General features: G+C 35.9%; 1 protein-coding gene across 2 annotated transcripts in view; it reads right to left on the reverse strand.

The window, feature by feature from the left end:
• LOC123312849 overlaps window positions 1-12790 on the reverse strand; it is a 59606-nt gene extending 46816 nt beyond the window's left edge. Inside the window, exons 1-2 of one of the 2 annotated variants that reach the window (XM_044897384.1) lie at window positions 12575-12787; window positions 10677-12494 (exon numbers count right to left, since the gene is read on the reverse strand). In XM_044897384.1, coding sequence (XP_044753319.1) covers window positions 10677-12362 — 1686 coding nt within the window. In that variant the 5' untranslated portion in view covers window positions 12363-12494; window positions 12575-12787. Of the gene's footprint in view, window positions 1-10676; window positions 12495-12574 lie in introns of both variants that reach the window. The other variant, XR_006537695.1, reaches the window with a different exon arrangement.
• Between the last annotated feature and the right edge of the window lie 304 nt (window positions 12791-13094).

Here is a 13094-nt window from a genome sequence, read left to right on the forward strand (position 1 = left end):
CCCTGACATCAACCTTAGAGAGTAAAGTTAGAATTTTTCCTAAGAGAACGTCAGCCAGAAACTCTCAGGTGAAATCTTACAAATGAAGAGAAAATTTATACTAAACCTCAATTTGAACGCCCCTGAATGGATCTCATTAAATTTATAGATCTTTTCAAAATGAAACGCTCAACATAGAAGTACTTTGTGAGATCTTCACTGCTCCTGCATTTTTAACCAAAAACCAGAATTTTTTCGCTTCCCTATTTTTACACCTCGATTTACACCCTGTATAACAAGGAGAGTTTGAAAAATATACACCGCCCCAGTTAATTAAAGATTAAGTATGGTGGCTTTATGCATGTCGAAGTTATAACAAGAATTTCCAAAAAAAGAGGTGATTTCATAAAATGCCGATATTTCCATAGCAATGCATTATATCCATGTGGCGAAGATATCCCGAGGTGTTGACCTTAAGGTGCCTATAGATTACTCTGACGCGGGACCACGTCATAATGCGCATGACTCAAAAAACTTACATACGATTTTGCGCAGGAGCGTGGGAATTCACGTCTCACGTCACGTTAAAACAATTTGAAAGCACTAGCACACAACACTATGTTAGATTTTTGAGTCATGCGCAGTATGAAGTAGTCCCACGTCACGTCAGAGTGATTTGCAGGCACCTTTAGAATCCACCCAGCATAAGAAAAACTCTATAAGGCCTCTACTTCCCCCAACCCTATTTTTGGCACTTACACCCTGCACAACAAGATATTGGAAAAAATACCCTGTGCTTATGGCTTACAGACGAAAGATAATTCTATTCGGACTGAAATTCAACATCACCAAATTAAGGTCCAATTTATAACTAGTCAAACTTCTGCAATTTTTCAACTGTCCACTTCATTTGCTGCTCAGTCGATTTGACCTCATGTTTCTTTACAAAATATTAAGGTTTTCGGACACTTCCTTCATTTTTGAGCGTTTTCGAAAATTTTCATCAAGCGAGAAAAACAGCCATTCGACGAGTAAGTTCATCGTACAGGCAAATCCGCAGCATCTAGTCCTTATAGGCAAATCCACTGACAGGAAATACCTGTTCCAATGGGAATCTCCAAACAATGAACTCTTCGCTCAGCATTGCATTTAAAATTCAACCGCGTTCAAGATCTTCCCCCGGTAGCTTTTGCTTCCTGTCGGAATACAGACATTCATCATGCGAGCTGAAAGATATTCCTGCCTATATGAGAATAACAGTGAATGATTCAGTCTAGATGTTTCAACGATTGACCTTAAACTTGCCGTCTATACATATATATAATTAGGAGAGGTACATCAAATAGGTATGTGTGATACAGTTCCATCAGCATTGGCGAGAACTCTATTGTTTGAAAACATTACATGAGTCATCGGTTCCAGAGAAAAACGGTCTGGCACAGGTATATCGCGAATTTCCTGAAATTACGAAACAATCTGGGTATGGTAAACCACATACCGATACTGACTTACACGGAGGAAGTGCATTTGCCAAAAGTAATCTTTTGACAAGCATAGTTTGAACAGTGGGTCTTCCTAAGGTCAATGTTCCATACACATCACTCAGTATTTTTCAGAAAGCAATTAAGTATTCATGGCGAAAACGTAGTTGGATATCAAAAATTGCTTCAACATATTTCAGTACAAATATTGACATAAAAATGAAAAAACATGATACATTCGTATTCGATAATTTCAGAGTTAGTCTGGGAGTTAGTATACAGACAGATTTTTTGCCAAAATTCACTGAGAATCACATCGATAGATAATTCCAGATCAAGCAATAATCTTCAAATCGTTATTTCAGAACCTAGTAGTATTCCCGAGGGTATTCATTACACAAAAAAATCAACAACATGAATTTCCTACTAACATTAAGGAGGAGCAAATTGACAATAATCAATTTCAAACTGGCGTTATCCAATTGCAAATTGACAATGAACAAAAAGAGATTGACAATTCTGCATTCGAAGTGCATCTAACGGAAAAAAATGAATTTTCTGTCAATCCTACATATCCAACACAGAAGAAATGAATCTTTGACCAATTAACAACCATTATCTTGTCGATAATACCACGAACGATGCTCTTTAACAGATAGAAGAAATTTAACGGACATAACCCTCTGAGAAACATTAACCGCATACACCTGTTTCGGGCTTTTGGCCCTCATCAGTACGGTGACGAAGTGCACAGAGGAACAACACTTGGTGGAACATCATATAAAAACCAACGGTGTCAACAAACAGAAGCCAGCCGCACATTTGCGATTTCGGCTTACAGAAGCTGCATTCCAAGTCAACAGCAAACGTCACCACGGAGGCAGCTATAGCCAACTGCGTGACATCCGTGAAGTCCGGAATCAAAAACATAAAACGTAGGATAATGTCCGTTAAATTTCTTCTATCTGTTTCGAACTGTTGCCTCATTATCCTACGTATTATGTTTATGATTCCGAACTTCACGGATGTCACGCAGTTAGCTATAGCTGCCTCCTGCCTCCGTGGTGACGTTTGCTGTTGACTTGGAATGCAGGTTCTGTAAGCCGAAATCGCAAATGTGCGGCTGGCTTCTGTTGGTTGACTCCGTTGGTTTTATATATGATGTTCCACCAAGTGTTGTTCATCTGTGCACTATTTCACCGTACTGATGAGGGCCAAAAGCCCGAAACACGTGTCTACGCTTAATGCTTCTCTGATGGTTATGTCCGTTAAATTTATATATCTGTTTCAAACTGTTCCCTCATTATCCTACATTTGATGTTCTCCAATCTAGATCAGCACCAGTATAGCACCAGCGAAAATCATATTGAGCTCTTCAGCCATGTCTGCTTTCACTCTATACTGTCGCCAATTTGTTCATTGTCATTTTTCAACTAACTAATGCCAATATGCTTTTGAGTATTGCCAATTAGCTGTTGATTAACAGTTTGAAATTGATTTTGTCAATTTGATTTCGACTATTGTCATTCTGATTCTGATTAGTATCAGTTCGAACTTGAAAAGGTATAGTTTTCACCTCCATTGGTTTTGTATTTTTGGGATCCTTTTTTTTTTGTTTTTCCTATGGAATTAACTAAATTAGACAATTATTGCTTCCTTATGAATAATATGCCAAACGAGGTGACTGACACAGCTGACAGCTGTTCGGATGAAAATATGAAAGAAAATTACGGTTGATCAACATTAACAGATGAACAGTGAGTGATATAATGTCGGAATAAGAAAGCGTTGCGACGGGCAACATCGAGCAGAAATCGTTCATCTGATTATTCCGTCTATTCTAAATTGCATGCAAAGCCAATGCATCATTTATGATAATTAAAATCAAGCGAAAGATGAGAAGGGAGAAAAGGCGATTGCCTGATATCTCCTAGCGCCATAAAAAATAATGAAACAGGTTTGATTTCTCTGAAATCGATGGCGTTCTTCCTTTTCCGAAGCTGTTTGGACTCGTAACACTGGAAACAGATTGAATGGGATTATTCATATATTATGCTAGCGATGATGCCCCTTCGTTGTAACCGGTGTGAACTTAGCAGCCACTTTCCAGCAGCCACTTCAGATCTAGCGGCCGTTTGACCAGTGGCGTCGGGTACTATTTTTTTCGCGTACTGTGCTTACTGAAATCGGTATTAGGTCTCGGAAATGAATGAATTCTTTCAAACCCAGTGTGTTTATTCATTAGAAGATGATAAATACTATTTGAAAGATTTTTTATTCCAAGAATGTTGAAGTGTCAGTACCAGCCTTAAAATGGATATTCGAAATATAATCGAAAATAGGTCTAGAAAATGAATAAAGGGTTTGAAATTCGGTGTATGTATTTATAAACCCTCAAGGAACGATATTCCAAGAGCTTTTTTATTTGCAGGACTTGAAAGGGTGAATTTCCCGCCCTCTCCTCAGAGTCCACAGAATAAATTGAAAATAGGTCTTAAAAATGAATAAAGGGTTTGAAATTCGGTGTATGTATTTATGAACCCACAAGGAACCATATTCCAAAAGCTTTTTCATTTGCAAGACTTGCAAGGGTGAATTTCACCCCTATTTCCAACAATAAAAAAAACATCGAAAATACGTCTCAAAAATGAATAAAGGGTTTGAAATTCGGTGTATGTATTTATAAACCCTCAAGGAACCATATTCCAAGAGCTTTTTCATTTGCAAGACTTGGAAGGGTGAATTTCACCCCTATTTCCAACAATAAAAAAAACATCGAAAATACGTCTCAAAAATGAATAAAGGGTTTGAAATTCGGTGTATGTATTTATAAACCCTCAAGGAACCATATTCCAAAAGCTTTTTCATTTGCAAGACTTGGAAGAGTGCATTTCACCCCCTCTCCTCAGAGTCCACAGAATAAATCGAAAATAGGTCTAGAAAATGAATAAAGGGTTTGAAATTCGGTGTATGTATTTATAAACCCTCAAGGATCGATATTCCAAGAGCTTTTTTATTTGCAGGACTTGAAAGGGTGAATTTCACCCCCTCTCCTCAGAGTCCACAGAATAAATCGAAAATAGGTCTAAAAAATGAATAAAGGGTTTGAAATTCGGTGTATGTATTTATGAACCCTCAAGGAACCATATTCCAAAAGCTTTTTCATTTGCAGGACTTGGAAGGGTGAATTTCACCCCCTTTTCTCAGAGTCCACAGAATAAATCGAAAATAGGTCTTAAAAATGAATAAAGGGTTTGAAATTCGGTGAATGTATTCATAAACTCTCAAGGAACGATATTGCAAGAGCTTTTTCATTTGCATGACTTGGAAGGATGAATTTCACCCCCTTTCCTCAGAGTCCACAGAATAAATCGAAAATAGGTCTAGAAAATGAATAAAGGGTTTGAAATTCGGTGTATGTATTTATAAACCCTCAACGAACGATATTCCAAGAGCTTTTTTATTTGCAGGACTTGAAAGGGTGAATTTCACCCCCTCTCCTCAGAGTCCACAGAATAAATCGAAAATAGGTCTTAAAAATGAATAAAGGGTTTGAAATTCGGTGTATGTATTTATGAACCCTCAAGGAACCATATTCCAAGAGCTTTTTCATTTGCAGGACTTTGAAGGGTGAATTTCACCCCTATTTCTAATAGTAAAAAAAACATCGAATATAGGTCTCAAAAATGAATAAAGGGTTTGAAATTCGGTGTATGGTTCCTTGAGGGTGAGAGGGTGAAATTCACCCTTTCAAGTCCTGCAAATAAAAAAGCTCTTGGAATATCGTTCCTTGAGGGTTTATAAATACATACACCGAATTTCAAACCCTTTATTCATTTTTGAGACCTATATTCGATGTTTTTTTTACTATTAGAAATAGGGGTGAAATTCACCCTTCAAAGTCCTGCAAATGAAAAAGCTCTTGGAATATGGTTCCTTGAGGGTTCATAAATACATACACCGAATTTCAAACCCTTTATTCATTTTCTAGACCTATTTTCGATTTATTCTGTGGACTCTGAGAAAAGGGGGTGAAATTCACCCTTCCAAGTCCTGCAAATAAAAAAGCTCTTGGAATATCGTTCCTTGAGGGTTTATAAATACATACACCGAATTTCAAACCCTTTATTCATTTTCTAGACCTATTTTCGATTTATTCTGTCGACTCTGAGAAAAGGGGGTGAAATTCACCCTTCCAATTCCTGCAAATGAAAAAGCTCTTGCAATATCGTTCCTTGAGAGTTTATAAATACATACACCGAATTTCAAACCCTTTATTCATTTTTGAGACGTATTTTCGATGTTTTTTTTATTGTTGGAAATAGGGGTTAAATTCACCCTTCCAAGTCTTGCAAATGAAAAAGCTTCTGGAATATGGTTCCTTGAGGGTTCATAAATACATACACCGAATTTCAAACCCTTTATTCATTTTCTAGACCTATTTTCGATTTATTCTGTGGACTCTGAGAAAAGGGGGTGAAATTCACCCTTCCAAGTCCTGCAAATAAAAAAGCTCTTGGAATATCGTTCCTTGAGGGTTTATAAATACATACACCGAATTTCAAACCCTTTATTCATTTTCTAGACCTATTTTCGATTTATTCTGTCGACTCTGAGAAAAGGGGGTGAAATTCACCCTTCCAATTCCTGCAAATGAAAAAGCTCTTGCAATATCGTTCCTTGAGAGTTTATAAATACATACACCGAATTTCAAACCCTTTATTCATTTTTGAGACGTATTTTCGATGTTTTTTTTATTGTTGGAAATAGGGGTTAAATTCACCCTTCCAAGTCTTGCAAATGAAAAAGCTTCTGGAATATGGTTCCTTGAGGGTTCATAAATACATACACCGAATTTCAAACCCTTTATTCATTTTTAAGACCTATTTTCGATTTATTCTGTGGACTCTGAGGAGAGGGGGTGAAATTCACCCTTTCAAGTCCTGCAAATAAAAAAGCTCTTGGAATATCGTTCCTTGAGGGTTTATAAATACATACACCGAATTTCAAACCCTTTATTCATTTTTGAGACGTATTTTCGATTCATTCTGTGGACTCTGAGGAAAGGGGGTGATATTCACCCTTCCAAGTCCTGCAAATAAAAAAGCTCTTGGAATATCGTTCGTTGAGGGTTTATAAATACATACACCGAATTTCAAACCCTTTATTCATTTTTGAGACGTATTTTCGATGTTTTTTTTATTGTTGGAAATAGGGGTGAAATTCACCCTTCCAAGTCTTGCAAATGAAAAAGCGTTCGGAATATGGTTCCTTGAGGGTTCATAAATACATACACCGAATTTCAAACCCTTTATTCATTTTTAAGACCTATTTTCGATTTATTCTGTGGACTCTGAGGAAAGGGGGTGAAATTCACCCTTCCAAGTCCTGCAAATAAAAAAGCTCTTGGAATATCGTTCGTTGAGGGTTTATAAATACATACACCGAATTTCAAACCCTTTATTCATTTTTTAGACCTATTTTCGATTTATTCTGTGGACTCTGAGGAAAGGGGGTGAAATTCACCCTTCCAAGTCCTGCAAATAAAAAAGCTCTTGGAATATCGTTCGTTGAGGGTTTATAAATACATACACCGAATTTCAAACCCTTTATTCATTTTTGAGACGTATTTTCGATGTTTTTTTTATTGTTGGAAATAGGGGTGAAATTCACCCTTCCAAGTCTTGCAAATGAAAAAGCGTTCGGAATATGGTTCCTTGAGGGTTCATAAATACATACACCGAATTTCAAACCCTTTATTCATTTTTAAGACCTATTTTCGATTTATTCTGTGGACTCTGAGGAGAGGGGGTGAAATTCACCCTTTCAAGTCCTGCAAATAAAAAAGCTCTTGGAATATCGTTCCTTGAGGGTTTATAAATACATACACCGAATTTCAAACCCTTTATTAATTTTCTAGACCTATTTTCGATTCATTCTGTGGACTCTGAGGAAAGGGGGTGAAATTCACCCTTCCAAGTCCTGCAAATAAAAAAGCTCTTGGAATATCGTTCGTTGAGGGTTTATAAATACATACACCGAATTTCAAACCCTTTATTCATTTTTGAGACGTATTTTCGATGTTTTTTTTATTGTTGGAAATAGGGGTGAAATTCACCCTTCCAAGTCTTGCAAATAAAAAAGCTCTTGGAATATCGTTCGTTGAGGGTTCATAAATACATACACCGAATTTCAAACCCTTTATTCATTTTTGAGACGTATTTTCGATGTTTTTTTTATTGTTGGAAATAGGGGTGAAATTCACCCTTCCAAGTCTTGCAAATAAAAAAGCTCTTGGAATATCGTTCGTTGAGGGTTCATAAATACATACACCGAATTTCAAACCCTTTATTCATTTTTTAGACCTATTTTCGATTTATTCTGTGGACTCTGAGAAAAGGGGGTGAAATTCACCCTTCCAAGTCCTGCAAATGAAAAAGCTCTTGCAATATCGTTCCTTGAGAGTTTATAAATACATACACCGAATTTCAAACCCTTTATTCATTTTTGAGACCTATTTTCGATGTTTTTTTTATTGTTGGAAATAGGGGTGAAATTCACCCTTCCAAGTCTTGCAAATGAAAAAGCTTTTGGAATACGGTTCCTTGAGGGTTCATAAATACATACACCGAATTTCAAACCCTTTATTCATTTTCTAGACCTATTTTCGATTCATTCTGTGGACTCTGAGGAAAGGGGGTGAAATTCACCCTTCCAAGTCCTGCAAATAAAAAAGCTCTTGGAATATCGTTCGTTGAGGGTTTATAAATACATACACCGAATTTCAAACCCTTTATTCATTTTTGAGACGTATTTTCGATGTTTTTTTTATTGTTGGAAATAGGGGTGAAATTCACCCTTGCAAGTCTTGCAAATGAAAAAGCTTTTGGAATATGGTTCCTTGTGGGTTCATAAATACATACACCGAATTTCAAACCCTTTATTCATTTTTAAGACCTATTTTCGATTTATTCTGTGGACTCTGAGGAGAGGGGGTGAAATTCACCCTTTCAAGTCCTGCAAATAAAAAAGCTCTTGGAATATCGTTCGTTGAGGGTTTATAAATACATACACCGAATTTCAAACCCTTTATTCATTTTTGAGACGTATTTTCGATGTTTTTTTTATTGTTGGAAATAGGGGTGAAATTCACCCTTCCAAGTCTTGCAAATGAAAAAGCGTTCGGAATATGGTTCCTTGAGGGTTCATAAATACATACACCGAATTTCAAACCCTTTATTCATTTTTAAGACCTATTTTCGATTTATTCTGTGGACTCTGAGGAGAGGGGGTGAAATTCACCCTTTCAAGTCCTGCAAATAAAAAAGCTCTTGGAATATCGTTCCTTGAGGGTTTATAAATACATACACCGAATTTCAAACCCTTTATTAATTTTCTAGACCTATTTTCGATTCATTCTGTGGACTCTGAGGAAAGGGGGTGAAATTCACCCTTCCAAGTCCTGCAAATAAAAAAGCTCTTGGAATATCGTTCGTTGAGGGTTTATAAATACATACACCGAATTTCAAACCCTTTATTCATTTTTGAGACGTATTTTCGATGTTTTTTTTATTGTTGGAAATAGGGGTGAAATTCACCCTTGCAAGTCTTGCAAATGAAAAAGCTTTTGGAATATGGTTCCTTGTGGGTTCATAAATACATACACCGAATTTCAAACCCTTTATTCATTTTCTAGACCTATTTTCGATTATATTTCGAATATCCATTTTAAGGCTGGTACTGACACTTCAACATTCTTGGAATAAAAAATCTTTCAAATAGTATTTATCATCTTCTAATGAATAAACACACTGGGTTTGAAAGAATTCATTCATTTCCGAGACCTAATACCGATTTCAGTAAGCACAGTACGCGAAAAAAATAGTACCCGACGCCACTGGTCAAACGGCCGCTAGATCTGAAGTGGCTGCTGGAAAGTGGCTGCTAAGTTCACACCGGTTTCGTTGTACGAGTGTAACTTTTCGAAAAGCCAATAAGGGCACGGTACAAACTATAAATTTTACTCAAATATTCATAATTTTCCAAATCTCGATGATTTCGAATTGCAACTTTCACTTTTATAATTCGGAGTAGAAAAAAATACTGCCTGCAGAGCGAAATCCAAACCTGCCAACTAGCAATTACCCTTATAATCGCATTGTAGGTCTTCCTGCCTGTTTTTCATAGATTAATCTATAATTTAATAAAACAGGTTTTTCCAGGAAATTGGACTATATTTTATTTTCTATTCTATTCGGAGGTTTAGTTTCTAATTTTCCCTTCTTCGGAGCAAAAAGACAAAAGGACACTCAACAAAACAATCACAAAGACAGAACCGAGGACAGAACATGATACAAACCTCAAGAATACCAATTTGCTTGAGAAAATTGTGATTGTCTTTGCGATTGTTTTGATGAGTGTCCTTTTGTCTTTTTGCCCCGAAGGAGAAACTATATATCCGAAACGTCGGCAACGCGAATAGAATTTGGGAAAATAAAATATAGTCTAATTTCCTGAAAAACACTGTTTTATTAAATAATTGTAGTCATGGACGAAAACCAAACTGATTAATCTATAATATTTTTCTGGTCATAATTTTCACAATTTATGTTCAATGGAATATGAATTTTATAAACCTAACTAAGCAGGTCCACCTCTCGGTCTACCTGCTGTCCAATCCACTTTCATGAAACTACAGGTAGCTTCAGAATATCAACAACAAAAAATATTAAAAAAGGGCAATATGCGAAATCATTTTTAAGTTCATTATCAGGTACCTACATTATTCTTACATAGTCTAAATTTCCAAAACCTAAACTGTCTTCACATTTTCGAAGTAAAAAATGTAGGAATGTCGAGAATCTCTTGAAATAAAATCATCACAAGACCATGACTTCTGTTTTTCAAAATAGAATCTTTTTCGTGATTGCATTAGGTTCTACGAGTAAAAATAAGGATTTTGTATCTGAGAATGATGAGCTGAAAATTTTTTATCGGATCAGGTCCTGCTCAGGGAGTTTTCAGAATTCAATAATTGTCTACATGTATGCTGATGAAAAATTTTCACCAGAAATTAGGATGGAAATCTATCGTCTCCCAAGAGAATAGACAACCATAAATATACTGATCCAATATTCATACATCTAGACATACTTTTTGAAGCAATATTAAATCGAATATATTAAACTAAGACAACTGAATACATAGACAACTCACCCAGTAGTATAAGCTGTTCCGGTTATTTTTTGTGTTCCTGTCACTGGATATACTCCTCTGCCGTGAACCATTTTTCTGCCTAAATATTTCTTCAAACTGCCAAGGTTCCGCATACACTGGTTCATCATTTTTAACACTCACAAAAAATGAAGATTTCGATTCAATCAATTTACTATAAGGTGGCGAAGAGATACAATTAGTATTACCATTTAAACAGTTAAAATTTAATGCTTGAACAAGCATATTATTCGTAGGAGCAGGAATATTTGGGGATGAATTATCAGGTACAGAAGGAAGAGCTCCGAGAAGAGTTCGGTTTTGGCTTGACCCTCTTATGTTCAAACCATTTCTCAAGGCACTATCATCACTATCTTCGCCTGATGTTGTGGACATGTCAGTTTTAGCACTTTTTCTAGTTTTCAATTTATTGTTTCGAAGTGCAGATTCTAGTTTGTTGAGCATGTATTTTGGATCATTTCTTTTCAAATTTGATTTATCCTTCAGACATAAAGGTTCCCTCACTTCAGTATCTACATGCTTTGAAACATGCAAGAATGATATATTCTTTTCAAAATTATCAAAACTTCCCCGGTTGTTCTCTTCAATATTTGGACCTGTTGAACAATGAGCAAATGTTCTTGGTGGTTTTTTAGGAGCTGGGCCAGTTGGTAAAGGTTTTTTCAAAGCATTCTTCAAAGTATCAGTCATTTCTAACTCTTGTTTAATATGCTTCGTTGATGTTGAAGTTTGTGCTTTCTTTAAACTATTCGATTTTGTCATTTGTAATAAAGTGTCCAATTTTTTCAGAGCAGATGCCAATTCATCCTTGTCATTTTTATTTACAGTATCACTTTTCTCATCTTTCTCAGCACAGCCCAATTTATCATGTAGGCCATTGACTTTATTAGTCAAAGTAATTTTTCTTGAAGCACTAACCGAAGTGTGATTAATTGGTTGCTCCTTATCAGTTAATCTCAAAGTTTTAACTTTATGTATATCACTATCATCAGAAGATTCATTCTTCATAGGAATTTCTTCCAAGTTTGAATAAATTGGTTTCATAACAGTCTTATCGCAAGGTTTAATTCTTAGAGATTTAGGTATAGGTTCGGTATATAAAGCTGATACATTTTTCATAACACTATCATTTCTTTGGTTTGATTCCTTAGTACTGTCATTAGTACCACTATCAGAATTAACTGAATTGAATTTGTTCCTCAATACATTGAAATCCATTGAGCTTTTTGACTTTAACAAAATTGGCTTATTTTCTTTCAACAAAGAAGGCACAGTTTTCTTAACAGAAAGTATTTCACTGGTAGCTACAATCTTATCACAGTCTTTAACTTTTTTAGTACTCACAGGTTTCATGTTGGGATTGACTTCTTGACTTTTGTTTAATACACTGGAACGTTGAAAAGCTGCTACTTTGTCTGAATTTTTATCCAGCCTAAAGGCCGGAGTACGCTTGATATTTCTCTTGCTAGGATCACTCAATTGTCTTTGGAGATTTAAAGGTAAAGCACTACACTCTAATGTTTTTGAGTCACTTTTAGTATTAGTTACGTTATCCCTAGTTCCATTTTTGGAACACAGGTTTTCTTTGGTACAGTTTGAATTTTCTATATTTTCAAACTTTGATTTAATTGATTTAACTCTATTTGTATTTTCAGGAGGCCTATACATTGTTGAATGTCTCGCACTGGAACATAGTGTAATCCGTTTTATTGCACAGGAAACGGTTGATTAAACTGTTTGCTGAAGTAACAGGTGTCAAGAGTTCTTCAATGTCTTGAATTATATGGTAATCTTTCTTCACTGTAAGAAACATTTCGTATTAGAAGTCAATAACTGAGTTCGAAACCGATGTATTCCAGTCAAAACATCAAATTACTCACCACCAGATTTACTACTGATCATGAAGTCAATACTCTAATTAATTCTATTTTCTTGATGGGTTCAGATGTCAAACAAATAGTGTCGATTGTGTTATCCTCTTTCTTCGGAGCAACACTCCACTTTAATAACCACCAACACAATCAACAACTCTCAACTCCATAAACAGACAGCTAAGTTTACATGCGAGCCTAACGAACGGAACGTAGGTGCAAGTAGTACAATTTTTTTCAAGGACAATAATGAATGGAAGGATCAGACAAGAAACGTTATCCCTGATGAATGATTCCCAGGCGTACCTACTTCACACAATTGCACAACGTGTATTTAAAGTTGCCTAGCAGTTACCGATGGGAAGCAACTCACAATACGCATTCGTGTAACTATTGTAACCCACATTTATGGGTTACTGAGTAATCTGTATACAGAGTGTCCCGGCACTACGTGACTTTCTCACTTTCTCAGGTGTGATTAAAAGTGTATAACGACGAGTCAGGTTAGTTAAGTCCTAATTGAAGAAAA

Source organism: Coccinella septempunctata, chromosome 5, assembly GCF_907165205.1.
Source record: "Coccinella septempunctata chromosome 5, icCocSept1.1, whole genome shotgun sequence".
Taxonomy (NCBI): Eukaryota; Metazoa; Arthropoda; class Insecta; order Coleoptera; family Coccinellidae; genus Coccinella; species Coccinella septempunctata.